The sequence below is a fragment of the Chrysochloris asiatica genome, unplaced genomic scaffold, assembly GCF_000296735.1.
Source record: "Chrysochloris asiatica unplaced genomic scaffold, ChrAsi1.0 scaffold00054, whole genome shotgun sequence".
Lineage (NCBI taxonomy): Eukaryota > Metazoa > Chordata > Mammalia > Afrosoricida > Chrysochloridae > Chrysochloris > Chrysochloris asiatica.
The window spans coordinates 12,404,807-12,421,497 of NW_006408572.1; the positions used below are offsets into that span (position 1 = coordinate 12,404,807).

The 16,691-nt window shown below is 42.6% G+C and overlaps 1 protein-coding gene across 1 annotated transcript in view; it reads right to left on the minus strand.

Annotated features, from left to right (window-relative positions):
* The window catches only part of MYH13 (myosin, heavy chain 13, skeletal muscle), a 69,360-nt gene that overhangs the window by 32,649 nt on the left and 20,020 nt on the right, over positions 1 to 16,691 (minus strand). The window contains exons 13-18 of the mRNA XM_006863507.1: positions 16,076 to 16,246; positions 13,581 to 13,890; positions 5,238 to 5,311; positions 5,055 to 5,142; positions 2,027 to 2,144; positions 881 to 1,004 (exon numbers count right to left, since the gene is read on the minus strand). Coding sequence (XP_006863569.1) covers positions 881 to 1,004; positions 2,027 to 2,144; positions 5,055 to 5,142; positions 5,238 to 5,311; positions 13,581 to 13,890; positions 16,076 to 16,246 — 885 coding nt within the window. The remainder of the gene's footprint in view (positions 1 to 880; positions 1,005 to 2,026; positions 2,145 to 5,054; positions 5,143 to 5,237; positions 5,312 to 13,580; positions 13,891 to 16,075; positions 16,247 to 16,691) is intronic.

A 16,691-nucleotide genomic window follows, 5' to 3' on the forward strand; every position in this document is an offset into this window, starting at 1 on the left:
TTCCCTAAGCCCTGCCTGCCCCTTTTGCAGGGGGTAGAGCTGTGTGTGGAGTCAGGCCAAGTCTTTGTTATTCATTATGTATGTAATGAGGATCCCTGGTGGCACAGTGGGTTAAGTGTTGAGCTGCAGGGTTGATGGTTCAAATCCAGCAGCTGCTCTGAGGGAGAAGGCTTTGGCTGTCTGCTCCTGTGGAAAGTCTGTAGAGCAGTTAATTCTCTGTCCGGTAAGATTGCTGTGAGTTGTAATCAGCTCAGTGACAGAGGGCTTGGGTTTGGGTTATCCATGTGAGGAAACCCTGAGCGGTGCGAAGAGTTAATGAGCTCAGCTGCTAACAGAAAGCTTGGGAGTTTGAGTCCACCCAGAGACAGGGTGGGTTTGGTAATCTCTTTCTAGAAAACCAGTCACTGAAAACCACATGGAGCACAGTTCTACTATGGCATGCGTGGGATGGCTAAGAGTTGAAATCCACTTGATGATCCATGTGACTTTGAGTGTGTTTTTTGTCCTTTCTGGGCCTCCATTGTCCCCTTCCACAACACTATGATGAGGCAAGTGACTTTGTCACCAACATCAGTGCCCCCCTTCCCCATATCCCTACTAAATGGAATGTGCATGGAGTGTTGTCAAAGGGCCAACGCACACGTACTCAGTCAACAGAGGCTGAGCTTTTAGACTCGTAGAAACCAATTTAGAGATGGAGCTCTCTTTACCAGGAGCAGACACCTGGGCCAGTGGGGAAGGGATGCTCAGGCTGACCTGAAGGAGAAAGACTCCTTTCCCGTTCCTCTATAGATGCCCTTGAATTACCTAGTCAGCACCCCAGGACTGTGTGTTCTAGACTGACACAAGATGTTCCCAATGCCTCCAGAACTTTCCTCACCTTGGTGTGGCCAAACCTGTACTGCTCCCGGTCCACATCAATGGAGCTCAGAAGTTTCTCAGAAGCATTCTTGCTATCAATAAACTGTCCTTCCGGAATGGCACAGGCATTGAGGATCCGGTACCTGGGGAGAGACTGCCACAGGTCAGCTCCAGGGCTATAGATGGCGACAGGTGAGCAGTTGGTACAAAGTCACCTGACTGTCCGGTCATTGACAGAGAGCCCAGAGGGTGCTCCCTGAGGACGGCACCCTGCCCATCTCCGCTCAGGCCCAGATGCCCCATATCCCTGCAAGGGTCCTCTCCAGCCATTCTGTAGCGACCACAAGTCAAAAAACCAGCTTTCCCATGGATGAGGCTGGCCCAGCGGGAGGTGGTGCTGATTCTACATGGAGTGCGAGTCAAGAGAGCTGTGAGGGGAGACAGACTCCAGGGAGCCAGTGCACATTGGGGGTGCTGGTGGACTAAGACACAGGAGGCCAAGGGCACACTTCAGCTTTCCTGGAGCCCTCTACTGGGAGCCTGGTGAGGCCTCACAATCAGTTTGGCAGAAGGAGGTACAGCAATGGTTGCAGTTGAGGAATAACATTTCCTGAACACCCTAGAAAGGCCCTATGCTCGAGACCAGGTCTTCTAGAACCTTCTCCGGATCCTGACAGATTCTAGAAATCCAATGCAGCTTGGGTGGGATGCATCCACCAACAAATTCTATGATGGAGGAGAAGATGTATGAAAGAAGTTTGCTTTCAGAGGAAGTGGTTCTTCTCTGGTTCAGAATAACTGTGAGACCGCTATCACCTGCAGACCTCGGGTCCTCCTCCCTCTAGAAGGCTTCTCCTCTTCTTCACTCCCAGCAAGACCAGGACTTCAGGGCCCAAAGGACTTCTGGGAGGAGAGAGCCTGAGGCAGTGGCTCTCAGCGCTGGCCCTGAGGAATTCGGCAGTCTGCAAAGGTATTTTTGGCTATAGACATCAGGTGGGTAAAAAGTCAGGGATGCTGACCTCATGCTCATTTTGTACTATCTCCCCACCAAAAGGTGAACCCTATGAAAACCCTGCAGGAGCTCCTGGGCTCACTAAACTCTCTGCCCAAGGAACGCTTCCAGGCATCCTCCACAGGAAAGAGAGATGCAACATAACAGACATACCGCTGCTTGAAGTCAGCATAGAGGATGCGGCTGGGGAATCCTTTCCTACAGATCCGGATGCCCTCAAGTACCCCGTTACAACGCAGCTGGTGCATCACCAGGTAGTGGTCCATCACACCTGCAGAGAGAAAGGTCCAGGATGTCTGCGGCTTTCTCCGGGTTTGTCTTCAAAGGTTTGAGGTACCGTGAGACACTCCAACACACCCAGACATGGTGGGAAGAGTTGGTGCCAGCTGTAAGAAGAAATGGGGGCATGTGGCTGGCTCCTGACAAGAGATCTGTTTCTGGATTGAATCATGTCTTCCAAACATGTGTGCTGGAATCTTAACCCTGGCACCTGTGGATATGATCTTGCGTAGAAAGAGGCATTTTTCTTTTGCTGTGTTAATAAGATCATATTGGAGTATATTGTTGTTGTCCTTGTTAAGTGCCGTGGAGTCAGTTCCGACTCATAGCGACCCTGTACAGGGTTTCTGAGGCTGTAAATCTTTACAGGAGCAGAAAGCCTCATCTTTCTCCTGTGGAACAGCTGGTAGTTTTGAACCGCCAAAACTACCAGCTGGGTCTCAAACCTAGTGGGTCCCAAACCTAGTCTTTCTTGAGCTCTAAGAAGACTGGAATAGACACTGAGACATTCCCAGGGGGAGGAAAGACACCATGTGAGCATTTTCTACAATCAAAGGAAACAAGGATTGCTGGCAGACACCAAAAACTAGGAGACATTTACAGAAGGAATAGGTCAACATGGCTTAGGTCCTAACATGGGCTTTGACATAGATTTCAGAATGTGAGAAAATAAAATTCTGTTCTTTGAAGCCATCCACCAAAGTGATCTTTGTTATGGCAGCATTATGCCCCTAAGACAAGGTTGCATGGCACAGAGAAACCCAATTTCTTGTTGTTGTGCCGTGGAGTCGGTTCTGACTCATAGCGACCCAGGGTTTCCGAGGCTGTAAATCTTTATGGGAGCAGAAAGCCTCTTCTTTCTCCCACGGAACAGCTGGTAGTTTCGAACTGCTGACCTTAATGTTTGCAGGCCGATTTGTAAGCACTATGCTACCAGAGCACCCTATAACTGTGGGAATGAAAGTCAGAATATTGATTTTCCTCCTATCTATGGCTCTTGACTCTGTACCTAGGCTCTGGGTGGGTAGGTGCTGCGGGGGGCAGGGGAAGGCAGGCAGAATCACTTGAGAGATGGCCTCCTGCCTCTGGCCAGTGCCCTGACCTCCACACTGAAGGAAGGGAAGTACCTTAAACCAAGTAAAGATCTGTGGTAGGGCTTGGAGTGGGTTGAATGAGGGCGCCATCTGTTGGCTGTTTAGCAACTGCTCTGGGAAGTGGGGCAAGCTCTAAGGCTTGGGTAGAAGATGAGGAGACAGACAGACAAGACCCCATAATAGAGGTAACATATCAGGGAGTCAGACACAAATCAAGATGTCACTGAGAAAATTCTGCTGCTTTGGGGCTGTTTGAAGCATTAGACGGGAGATACTATGGCGTCTTATTGTGCGCTGCCTAAGAGCTACCACCCATCTGTCAGTCTGTCATCTTGCAGGGGATTGCCTGATTCTGGAAGAGATCCCACCTGTATTTCAAATAATAGTAGGGTCACTCATGGTGGACAGGCTTTGGCTGAGCTTCCAGAATACAACAGACTAGGAAGAAAAACCCGGCAGTGTACTTTTGACGATAAGCCAATGGAAACTCTGTGGATTGTAACAGAATACTTTCCTACAAAGTGCAGGATCGTGAGCCCCTGACTGGAAGGCACCACAGTGCACTAGTGCAGACCCGTGTTTGTGATGATGCTGCGGGTGACCTTACTCGTATTTGAAATCACACTGTCATAGCTTCCAGCATCAAAGGTACAGGCAAGCCACCAGACAACAGACAGACAGAGGGGTGGTGGTTCATGATGCATAAAATGGACACAATTGTATCACTCTTGTAGATAATCTTTACAAAGACTAAGATACTATTATCTCAACCAATTGTGGCAAGTCGATTCCAACTCATAGCGATCCTAGAGGTCAGAGTAGAACTGCCCCATGGGTTTTCTTTAGGGAAGCAAACTGCCAGATCTTTCTACCTCAGAATAGCTGGTGGGTTTAAACTTAGCAACCAAGCACTTTACCACTGTGCCACCAGGCTTCCTTGGAGATAACAGAACAGTGCTCACCATACAGCATGGCATCGCAAAGCAGTTATTACTGATGCTGTGCTAATTATGTGATACCTAAAATAATCACTTGCGAAGGGCAGTGGTTTGCAATTTTGTGGAGGAAGGGGCTTATTGACCCTTTAAGGATCTTGTAAAAGCTATGAACCTAATCTACCGATATGCAAAGATACAATTTTAGATATGATTTCAAAGTAGGGTTTTCAGATAAAATACAGCATACTCAGTTAAATTTGAATTTCAGATAAACATGAATAAAATTTTAGTATAAGTATATACCAACTATTCAGACATGTTATTAGGAAGGGCCAGTCCCTGGAAAAGGACATCATGCTTGGTAATGCGGAGGGTCAGTGAAAACGAGGAAGACCCCAATGAGATGGACAGACACAGTGGCAACAGAAATGGGCGTAAGTGTAAGTTGTTGCAGAACGGGGCAGTGTTGTTTCATTCAGTTGTACACAGGGTCACTATGGGTTGGAATCAACTCAACAACAATGTACCAAATATTACGTGAGCTATACTTACACTGGATTCTTGGTGTGGTGTTGTACAATAGATAAGCACTGGACTGCTAACCACAGGGTAGGTGATTCAAACCCACCAGCCGCTCCTCAGAAACCCAATATAGGATCCTTATGAGTCGGAACTGATTTGACGGCACTTAACAACAAACAATATTTGTACTAAGACATTTGTTAAATCTGGCCATCCTGTTTCACAAGTAAGTAACAAGGAACTGTAGTCCTTTTCTCAGGGAAACACATGGACACACCCCCTCACACAGCCATTCACAAAATTTCGCACCCATATCTGGGGTTCCTGTTCTGATTGCTTCCAACTCACCTGGAGTCTTGGTCTCATTGGGGATCAGACACCGTACAAAGTGAGGGTGTGTGCTTCTCAGATTGGTCATCAGCTTGTTTAAGTTTTCCTGGGAAATAAAGCCAAATATGCACAGGCAACTCAGCACGTGCCACTTTAGTGAGTAGGAAACCATTTGAATGCAAAAGCCGTCAAGATACGAACCCTGAACATGGCAGAAACAGTCTGGAAGGAAGAGCCCTTCTTCTTTCCACCCTTCTTACTTCCCACGGGGTCACCTGCAGACAGACACAAGAGGGGCCCATCAAGAACTGTCCACAGGACATACCAGGGAGGTTTCGAATCCATCTTTTCCAAGCCCAGGGATGAGAGTTTTGTTTTTCTTTTGTTGTTGGTTCTGCTTGCCTCCAAAACCAAGTGCCACCAAATCCATTTCAACTCTTAGCAAACCTATTGGACAGTGTAAACCTTCTCCATAGGGTTTCTGAGACTGTGAATCTTTTGGGGAAGCAGACCGGCTCATCTTTCTCCTGTGTGTGCCTCCAAACTACCCACATTTGAGAGCACTCAACCTTTATCACTTTGAAGATGAAGAGAGGTAAGGTATTGAACTGGGAATATAACCTAGAAGGAGTCCCTGGGTGGTACAAACAGTTAATATGCTTGACCACAAACCAAAAGATGCCCAGAGGTGCCTCGGAAGAGAGGCATGGTTATCTACTTCCAAAGAATCAGCCATTGAAAACAGTAGGGAGTATAGTTTACTTTGACAAACATGGGCTCGCCATGTGTTGCGGTGGAAAATCCCCACTGATAACTTAGGCTGTGTATGAAAACAGTTACTGCCTTTAGAAGTCAGACACGAACATAAACTGAATAACTAGAAAGACTGAAATGTTTGTACTAAAGACTGTAGCTTCACGAGTACAGTCCCAGAGCCCTGCTGGTGCAATGGGTGAAGCACTGGGCTGCTAATCCGATGGTCCATGGGAGAAAGATGAAGTGACAGTCTGCTTCCATGAAGATTTACATCCGTGGAAACTCTGTGGGTGGGTCTCCTCTGTCCTGTGTGCTCACGATGGTGGGGATTGAATCGACCGTAGTAGGTTCTTCATGCGACACTGTTTTCCCTCTTACTGAAGAAGAATCTGAAAGTAATAAAACTGCATTTTCTCAGGAAGATTCATTCTATGAATATTCTCATAAAAGTCTTTCTTTCTTTTTCCAAAAGAAACAATCAAACTTGCCATTAATATTTGGAGCCAGGGACATTTGAATTTTTTTTTTTTTTCTTTTCCTGACTGGCTTGATTTCAGACTTATTTACTAAACTAAGATTTCAGACTTATTTACTAAACTGAATAAGTAAGCCTAAACTTACTTATTCAGGATTCAGTCTTGGAGATAAATTCAAGTCACGTCTCATTTTCCCCAAAGCCCCCTTAATCCCACACCCCTTGTCCCCAGGGTCTAGCAGGGATGTATGTGAGGAGGAGGTGGGAAGGGGAAGCAGGAAAGCCTTTCCCCAGACCCACAGTGTTAGTACCATTGAGAGAGGTGATCTTTTATTATAGGTACAGAGATCCCCGATTGCATTCAAAGAAGACGATGACCATCAATCAAGATTACGTGTATCTATTTATTGTATTCCAAATCCCAGAGTTTACTAGAAAGTATTTTTTAAAAAAATAAATATTACTCTAATTATCTAATAAATGACCAGATTAGTTTGCCACTAAGTCAACTCTAACTAGAATTATGTTCCACGGAACTTTGGAAAACTACTATGATTACAGTTTTGGTGAAAGGGTACACAGCAACACAGATTCCCACTCAGCAGTGTCTGCACTTACTGTTCACTGACACTGGCTACATTCTGGTATTTTTCCTACGCTGCACAGGCTTTATTTGTTTGATTTTGAAACAATTAACAATACTCCTCTACTGCTGTGGCTAATATAACCAGTGTGCCATTCATATTTCTTGGGATCTCAGTACCATTAAAAAAATCATTTTGTTATTATTGTTGAGTCTTTACAGCAAAACATACACCAATCCACCCATGTGACATTGATGGCATTCTTAGAGTTGGGCAACCCCTTTCTCCCTCCTTTTCAGAGTTGTTTCTTCTCCATCAACAGAAACCCACTGTTCACTAAAGTTCCTATCTAATCTTCTGAGCAGCTGCTGCCATTCAGACGGCACATAGGTAGTTCAAAGAGCAAAATGCAGGCAGACAGTTTTTACTCATTAAGCTGAACTATTGTGAGGTTTTAAGAAGACTTCAGGGGATATTTTTGGCTTAATGTTTTAAGATGATCTCAACACAATTGTTTCAGGGCTTCATCCAGCCCCTTGACACCAGAGTCTGTGTTGTTGCTGTCAGTTGTCACTGAGTCAGTTCTGACTCATAGAAACCCTCTGCCCAACAGAATGAAACACTGGCCAGTCCTGAGTCATCCAACAAATCGTGTGACATTGGAGTCTATTGCTGTTGACATTCTGTCAGTCCACCTTGTTGGGAGTCTTCCTCTGTTTTCACTGATCCTTCACTTTACCAAGCATGATGTCCTTCTCCAGGGACTGGTCCTACCTGATAATATGTCTGAAGTATGAGAGATAAAGTCTCACCATCCTGGTTTCTAAGGAGCATGCTGGCTGTACTTTTTCCAACACAGACTTATTTGTTCTTCTTCCAGTCCATGGTACTGTGAATATTTTTCTTCAACACCATAATTCAAATGCATCAATTCTTCTACAACCTTCTTTATGTGAACTTTCACATGCATATAAGGCTATTGAAAATATCATGGTTTGGGTCAGTGTACCTTAGTCCTCAAGAACATCATGATACCTCTGTTATTGAACACTTTTAAAGAAGTCTTGTGCATCATAGTTGCCTAATGCAACTGATTTCCTTTTCTTTATAAAAAACTTTTTATTGTGAATTGAGTGAAGGTTTACAGAGCAGATCATCAGTTTTACATTCAGCAAATCAGACACTTTGCTTCATTACAATGATTGTAAATATTAAAAGTTCCATGGATTGCCAGAATAACAAATATCATATAGCGTCATTTGATTTCTTGACTGCTGTCTCCATGAGTGTTCACTGTAGATGCAAGCAAAATGAAGTCTTTGACAACTTCAGTTTTTTTCTCCATTTATTTATTGGTCCAGCGGTGAGGATCTTGGTCTTCTTTACATTGAGATGCAAGCCATACTGAAGGCTTTGATCTTCATCAGGAAGTATTTTAAGTTCTCTTCCCTTTCAGCAAGCAAGATCATATTATCTGCATATCTTCCTTCAATCCTGATGCCACGTTTGTCTTCATATTTTCTCAGATTTCTCAGATTATTTGCTCAGCATACAGATTGAATGAATCTGATGAAAGAATACAACCCTGGCACACAACGTTCCTGATTTAAAATCATTCAGTATCCCCTTGTTCTGTTCTAACAATTGCCTCTTGGTCTATGCACAAGTTCCACATGATCATTGTTAACTGTTCTGAAATGCCCATTCTTTGCAATATTATCCATAGTTTGTCATGATCTACACAGTCAAAAGCCTTTTACATAGTCAGTAAAGCACAAGTGAACATCTTCCTGACAGTCTTCACTTTCAGCCAAGATCCATCTGACATCAACCATAGTACCCCTCATTCCATGTCCTCCTTTGAATCCAGCTTAAATTTCCAGCAGTTGTCTGTCAATGTAGTGTTGCAGTCATTTTTTAATTATCTTCAGCAAAATTTAACTTGCATGTGAGATTAATGATATTGTTTGATGATTTCCTCGTTCTGCTGGATCACCTCTCTTTGGAATGGGCATCTCTTCCAATCGATTGGCTAAGTAACTGTCTTCAAAATTTCTTGGCATAGATGAGTGAGCACCTCCAATACTTCATGAGTTTGTTGCTTGTTGAAAAATTTCAATCTGTAGTCCATCAATTCCTGAAGCCTTGTTTTTTGTTTTGCTAATGCCTCCAGCGCAGTTTAGACTTCTTCAGTACCATTGATTCTAGATCATATGCTACCTCTTGAAACAGATGAACACCAACCACTCCTTTCTGGTACAGTGACTGCGTATTCCTTCAATCTTCTTTGGATGCTGTCTGCATCATTCAATATTTTGCCCATAGAATCCTCCAGTAATCCAAGTCGAGGTTTCAATTTTTTCTCCAGTTCTTTAAGCTTGAGAAATGCTGAGCATGTTCTTCCATTTTGGTTTTCTAACTCCAGGTCTTTGCACATTTCATTATAACGGTTGACTGTCTTCTCAAGCTGCCCTTTGACATTTTCTGTTCAGTTATTTTACTTCCTCATTTCTTCCATTCACTTTAGCATCTCTATGCTGAAGCACAAGTTTCAGAGACTCTTGTGACATCTATTTTGGTGTTTTTGTTCTTTCCTGTCTTTTAAATGATTTTTTTCTTTCTTCCTGTATGATGTTCTTAATGTCATCTCACAACTCTTCTGGTCTTCATCATTAGTGCATCATATCTGTTTTTGAGATGGTCTCTAAATTCAGATGGGATACATTCAAGATCATTATGTTGGCTCTCGTGGACTTGTTTTAAGTTTCTTCAGCTTCAGCCTAAATTTGTATATGAGCAATTAATGATCTGCTCTACAGCCTGACCCATTGCATTATTTTGGCTGATACTGAATCTTTTCACTGTCTCTTCCCACAGATATTGTAAATTTGATTCCTGTATATTCCATCTGGTAAGGTCCATGTGTATTTTTCTGTTGTTGAAAAATGATATTTGCAATGAATAAGTTGTAGGTCTTGCAAAATTCTATCATACAATCTCCAGCATCATTTCTAACACCAAGGCTATAGTTTCCTATAACTGATCCTTCCTCTTTGTTTCCAACCTTTCATTCTGATCACCAGTTATTATCAATGCACCCTTTCTTTTTCTCCCATATTTATTCTGGAATTTCCCAAATTTATTTGAGAATACAACTTCTTTTTCACATAATAATACTTTTGGACATGTTTTGGAAATGATGACTTGTAGAAAAGTTTTCTTATGTGAAATACTTCAATTCTAGTGCTGGCTCAGGGATTAATCAATATTTTCATTCATTCAGCAAATATGCATTGAGTTCAAGACACTTAACGATCTATTCAGAGAACAAAACAGACAACAGCCTCCTTCCTTGCAAGTTTATGTTCTAGTTGGGGGTATCAATGCATCTTGATTGCATGTTTGATTAGTTTCAGAAGGAAGCTGGTAGAATTCTTCAGTTTCATCATCACTGGCTTTAATGGTTGGTGCATAAATAAATGTGAATCATGGTGCTAATAGCTGGCCTCCCTTGTAAGCATAAGGATAGTATCTGATCACAGTTGTATTGTACTTAAAGATAGATTTTGAAATGCTCTTCTTGACAATGGATGGGATGCCATCCCACTTAAATTTGTTGTTTCTGGCATAGTAAACCATATGACTGATTCAAAATAGCTAATGCCAATCCATGTCAGCTCATTAATGCCTCAGAGATCGACCTTTATGTTTTTCATTTTATTTTAGACAACTTCCAATTTTCCTAGATTCATACTTTGAAAATTCTGTGTTCTAATTATTAATGTCTCTTGTTGTTGTTAAGTGCCATTGAATCATTTATAATTCATAGCAACCCTACATAAGGTTTCCAAGGAGCTACTGGTGGATTTGAACCACTGACCTCCTTTGAGTTAGCAGTCCAGTGTGTATCCTATAGTACCACACCAGGATTTCATTATTGTATGTTGTTGCCGTTAAGTGCCATCCAGTCAGTTAATATCTGTAATCTTTGGTAATTTTAAATTCTTTTCTACACCCACCCCTCTTTAGATTATAATTCTATTATAGAATCTTTCATCAAATGTTCAATGATGTTAGCCAAAATGATGTTTTTGGTCTGGTTTCATGGCAAAGGATGGAGTTGTTCATGGAGGCAATTGGTCATGTACTCCATTTCCTTCTCCTATTCCTGACTCTACATCTTCCTCTCTGGCTCCAGGTGAATAAGACTAGCTGTTGCACCTTGGAGAACTGCTAAGACTCCAGTCACTACGCCAAAAACTAGGAGGTAGAACAGAAGCACTCAACACATTATTAGGCCAATTAACTGGGATGTTTCATGATACCATAATCTTAAACCTCCAAACCAAGGAACCAAATACTAGGAGGTGTTTGGCTATACATAAGCCATCTCAGCAGCTACTCTTCCTTTGTTGCTGTTGTTGTCATTGTTGTAAATGTATCTATCTCACAAATTTTGTCAGTTCAACTTTTTATAGGTGTATATCTTATTCATAGCTATTACAATAATCAGCTGTACAATCGTACCATCAATCAAAGTGATTTTTTCCATCACCGTGAACCCCTGACTTTCCTTTCTCTCCTACTCCTGGTAACTATTAATAAACTTTGATCTCCATATGAGTACATTCGCCTTTTCTTGTATTTCTCTAAGTGTGAGCACATATAATATTTGTTGCCCGCTGTGGTGGCGTAGTGGTTACGAATCGGGCTGTGAACTGCAAGGTCAGCAGTTAGAAACTACCAGCTGCCCCGCGGGAGAAAGATAAGGCGTTCTGCTCCCATAAAGATTAACAGCCTTGGAAACCCAATGCAGGGTCGCTATGAGTCGGAACCGACTCCACGGCACATAACAACAACAACAACAACAGCAACAACAATTTCAAGTTAAGAACATTGATTTTATTAAATGTATGCATTAAGGGACGCCTGACCCAAGCCATGGCATTTTCAATAACCTCATATACATGCGAAAGTTGGTCAGGGAATAAGAAAGACTGTAGGAGAATTGATGCATTTGAGCTATGCTGATGGAGGAGAATACTGAAAGTGCCATGGGCTGCCAAAAGAATAAATAGATATGTGTTGGAAGAAATACAGCCAGAGTACTCCTTAGAAGCTGGGGTGGCCAGACTTTGTCTCTCATACTTCAGACATAGTGTCAGGAGGGAAGGAACCAGTCACTGGAGAAGGATATCATGTTGGTAAAGTGGAGGGTCGGAGAAACAGAGGAAGGCCCCTAGTGAGGTGGATTGGCACAGAGGCAACATCAGTGGGCTCATATGTAGCAACGATTGTGAGGTTGGCCCAGGATCAGGCAATGTTTCATTCTGTTGTGCATAGGGTCACTATGAGTCAGTACCGACTCGATGGCACCTAACAACAACATTTTAAATAGTCCATAAGTTAAAAAGAAGTCCCTTGTAATACACAGAAGGCTGGTGGTTGAAACCCACCACAAAGTGCCTTGGAAGGTAAGCCTGGCAATGTGCTTCTTTTTAAAAAGTCGCAATCTTGAAAACCCATGAAGCAGTTCTACTCTGCACACAAGACTTGGAATCGACTCCATTGCAATTAACAACAGCAAAAACAAATTTTAAGACCCTATTTTGGGAAGTCTTAAAATATATATATACATATATAGACAGATATGTTGTTGTTTTTGTTGTGAAGTGCCGTCGAGTCAGTTCCAACCCATAGTGACCCTGTATAGGGTTTCTGAGGAGCAGCTGATGAGCTTGAACCACCCACCTTGCAGTTCAAACAGCTTTTCAGTCTGGTGCATTAATCCACAACGCCACACCAGGACTCCATATATACAAATATATATATTGAGAAACTTAAAAATTGTAGTGGCTGGTGCTACCAGTGTGGAAAACAGTCAGTCAGTTCCTCCAAAGGTTAAAGCATAGTTTCCGTATTACCCAGTCATTCTACCCGAAGGTCTACAGCCAAGAAAAATGAAAATATATGTCTACACAAAAATGTGTACGCTTATGTTTATAGCAGAATTATTCACAACAACCCCAAAGTGGAAACTAGCCAAATATGCATAAACTAACAAATGGATAAACAAATGTGATACGTTAATATAATAGAATATTACTCAGCCAAGAAAAAGAATGAACTCTTGATTATGCTATGCTGTGCGTACACCTTGAAAACTTCATGCTGAGTGAAATCAGCCAGATAAAAAAGACCACATAGTGTGTGATTCAATGTATATGGGATGTTCAGAACAGGCAAATCCAAAGACGCAGAAAGTAGGTTCACGGCTGTCAGGGGCAGGAGAGTGTGGGGAATGGGAAGTGGCTATTTAATGGACCTGAGGTGTCTTTATGGGGTCATGAAAATGTACTTCAATTAGGTACTGGTGATGGTTGCACAATTATGTGAATATAGTGGAAACCATTGAATGATATACTTAAAAGGGAAAATTTTATGATATATCAATTACACCTAAAAGAAAAGAAGAATTAAACAAGATGATAATGGCTACCTTTTTCCAGAGTTAGAACCTCTTGATCTTTTCAAGGAAAAGGAAGAGGAAGAGAAAGGAAAATAGGGATTAGAGATGCACAGATATAAGCTCAAACTCAAGTTCATGTTTGACTACAGATTGTTCGTGAACCAGTTCCAGTTATGCGTTATTACGTGGAGATGTCTACAGTATAAAAAAGAGGGGTATAAAAGGAAAAAGAAAAGGAAGCAAAGATGATAAAATGTCACCTGCTTCTGCACCTGCATAGCTGGAGAAAAGGAAGGACAGCAACTTTAGGGAAGACTTCTGATACAGCCCGACCACAGTCTCGTTTAGGGGGTCCTTGTTCTTGTCAAGCCAGCCAGCAATGTTGTAGTCCACTGTGCCCGCGTAGTGCACCAGTGAGAAGTGGGCCTCAGCCTTGCCTTTGGTGGGCTTGGGCTTCTGGAAGTTGTTGGACTTGCCCAGGTGCTGGTCATACAGCTTGTTCTTAAAGGAAGCGTCTGTGGCCTTGGGGAACATGCACTCCTCTTCCAGGATGGAGAAGATGCCCATGGGCTGGAAGGAGGACAACAGAGACTATGTCTCAGCATTTAATAGAACCCATCAATGACTCAGCAGCACCAAACAACATTAATGGTCAAAGATGAGGATCTCTGCTCCTATCAAGATTTACAGCCTCAGAAACCCTAAACAGGGTCACTATGACTTGTCACCAACTTGACGGCACACCACAACCACCACCACCACCATTGATGGTCAGTGGAGTCCTGGTGTGGTGCTAAAGATAATCTTTATTATCTTGCATGCTGACTGCAAGATTGGTGGTTCAAACCCACCAACTGCTCTCAGAAACCCTATACATGAGTCAGAATCTACTCAATGGAACCTACTTAATGTTCCAAGTGAGTCCTGGTGGCATAGTGGGTAAAGCAATGGTTGGAAGTTCAAACCCACTAGTCGTTCTGAGAAAGACGAGGCATTCTGCTTCTGTAAAGATTTACAGCCTCAGAAATCTTATCGGCAGAGGGAGCTATTGTGGTGCAGTGGTTAAAGGCACTTGACTGCTAATCAAAAAGTCAGAGATTTGAACTCAGCAGCTGCTTTGCAGGAGAAAGATACGGTAGTCTATTTCCAAAAGATTTACAGCCTTGGAAACCCTACGGGGCAGTACTACTGTGTGCTGTAAGGTTGCTGTGAGTCAGAATCGAATCTATGGCGGTGAGTTTTGGTTTTGATTCACCAACGTTTGGAAGCAGTGATGGTCCAATGGCAGAGTTCTCTCCTTTCATGCAGGAGACCAGGTTTCCTCCTGGCCAATGCAGCAGATGGCCAGCCTCTACCCATCTGTCAGAGGCATGAGAAGCTCTGGAGCTTCCAGACTAAGAGAGACTAGGAAGAAAGATCTGGAGATCTCCTTGTGAAAATCAAAGAAAATTCTGTGGCTCATAAAGATCTGATTCACAAATGATCATGAGGGTAGTGCAGGACCAGTAACTATTTTGTTCTATTGTACATGGGGCCACCATACATTGGGGCCTGACTCAATAGTAGTTAACAACAACAACAAAAAGAAGTAATGATTCCACGGAGTCCTGGTGTGGTGCTATTGGATAAATACTGGACTCATAAACCACAAGTTTGGTGGTTCAAGCCCACCAGCTAATCCTCAGAAAGCCTATACAGGGTTGCTATGAATTGGAACCAACGACGGTACTTAGCAACAACCACCACACCACAATGAGTCCACAGTCTAGAGAAGATGAAGGCAACTTCTTTGATGCTATCTATCACTCTGGTGTTGAGAATGCTGGCAGGGAAGCTCCAGGAGAGAGAGACTTTTGGTCTGTTTGGGGCAGTAATGTATTCCAACCACCCAGAACAGGGCTGCACCTATATATAGCCTGTGTTCGGTTTACAGCCTGGGACAAAACAGTGTGTATGTGCATGATGTTTACAAGTGGAAAGCTACATATAACTCTGTAAAGCAATATGAGTAATGTTTCAAATAATAATGCCTGGATTTTTTGATAGCTCCCTTAGGAAGATCAGCAGTTCAAACTCACCAGTCACTCCTTGAAAACCCTATACAGCGTTGTTATGAGTCGTAACCAATTGATAGCACTTAACAACAACGTTAGGAAGATATACTCATTCCAACATTACCAGTGCTCAAAATATTATGAAAATTCCATTTAAAGAGCCTCATCTTCTGTTTTCATTGGAGTCCTGGTGTGGCGCTGTAGGATAAGCACTGGACTGCAAGGTTGATTTGAACTGCAAGGTCGGTGGTTCAAACTCACCAGCTGCTCCTTGGAAACTCTATACAGGGTCGTGCTATGAATTATAACTGACTCGACAGCACTTACCAATGACAACACTGTTTTCATAATAACATCCTTCTCTAAGAACCACACTGCTCCATGGATCCTCTACTTGGGTTTTTGGGTAAATCAGACAGGTAAGAAATGCCAGAGTCCCTGTTGAACATGTACTCATGCTCTTGAGGACAGCTGAGCTCTCAGTTATTAACCACCCATGTGCCTCTTTAGATGTTTGAACAGATCCTAGGTACTTTTCAAATGCTTACCCACTCTGCACAAGGAGTTCCAGATATTTGACAGCTCACATCCTAGGGGAGCGGAGCTCAGGACATCAACTTCTTAACTAAGAAAGAAGAGTCAGAGCCACCGAATGATGGTTACAATCAAGGAGTTCTCCCTGAAGAGCAGCATTTCTCTACCTTTTCTATGAGCTCAATGCAGGCCGCCAGGTCCATCCCGAAGTCGATGAACTCCCACTCGATGCCCTCCTTCTTGTACTCCTCTTGCTCCAGCACGAACATGTGGTGGTTGAAGAACTGTTGCAGTTTCTCATTGGTGAAGTTGATGCACAGCTGCTCCAGGCTGTTGTACTATAGGAAAGGGTAAATATAGGAAGTCACTCATAACTTATGTGGGTCTACAGAAGAGTTACTAATGTTTTCTTCTGTACTTCAAGGTATGCTGGTTTATTAAATTACAAACTGTCAGATTGTTTTTTAATATATGAAATAATTCTAAGCAAAGGAGAATTGACTCCTCAAATTCTTTGCTTTCCAAATGAATTGCCTGAAATCATGCATCTTAGGCAAAACCTTGTTAAATGAGACTATCTTTTAAATATTCCCTTAACTTACTTTTTAATAACATTTATATACTTATCTGCTTGGATGTAGGATCGACTTTTAATATTTTAGCCTCTCATGGACCATTCTTTAAGACTTCTAGACATGAAAGGAAAACATTCTCTCCACTTCCCTACTAATCATTCACTTATTTTTGTATTTCTTCAAAGAGTCTTCTTCACCATGAGTTCCT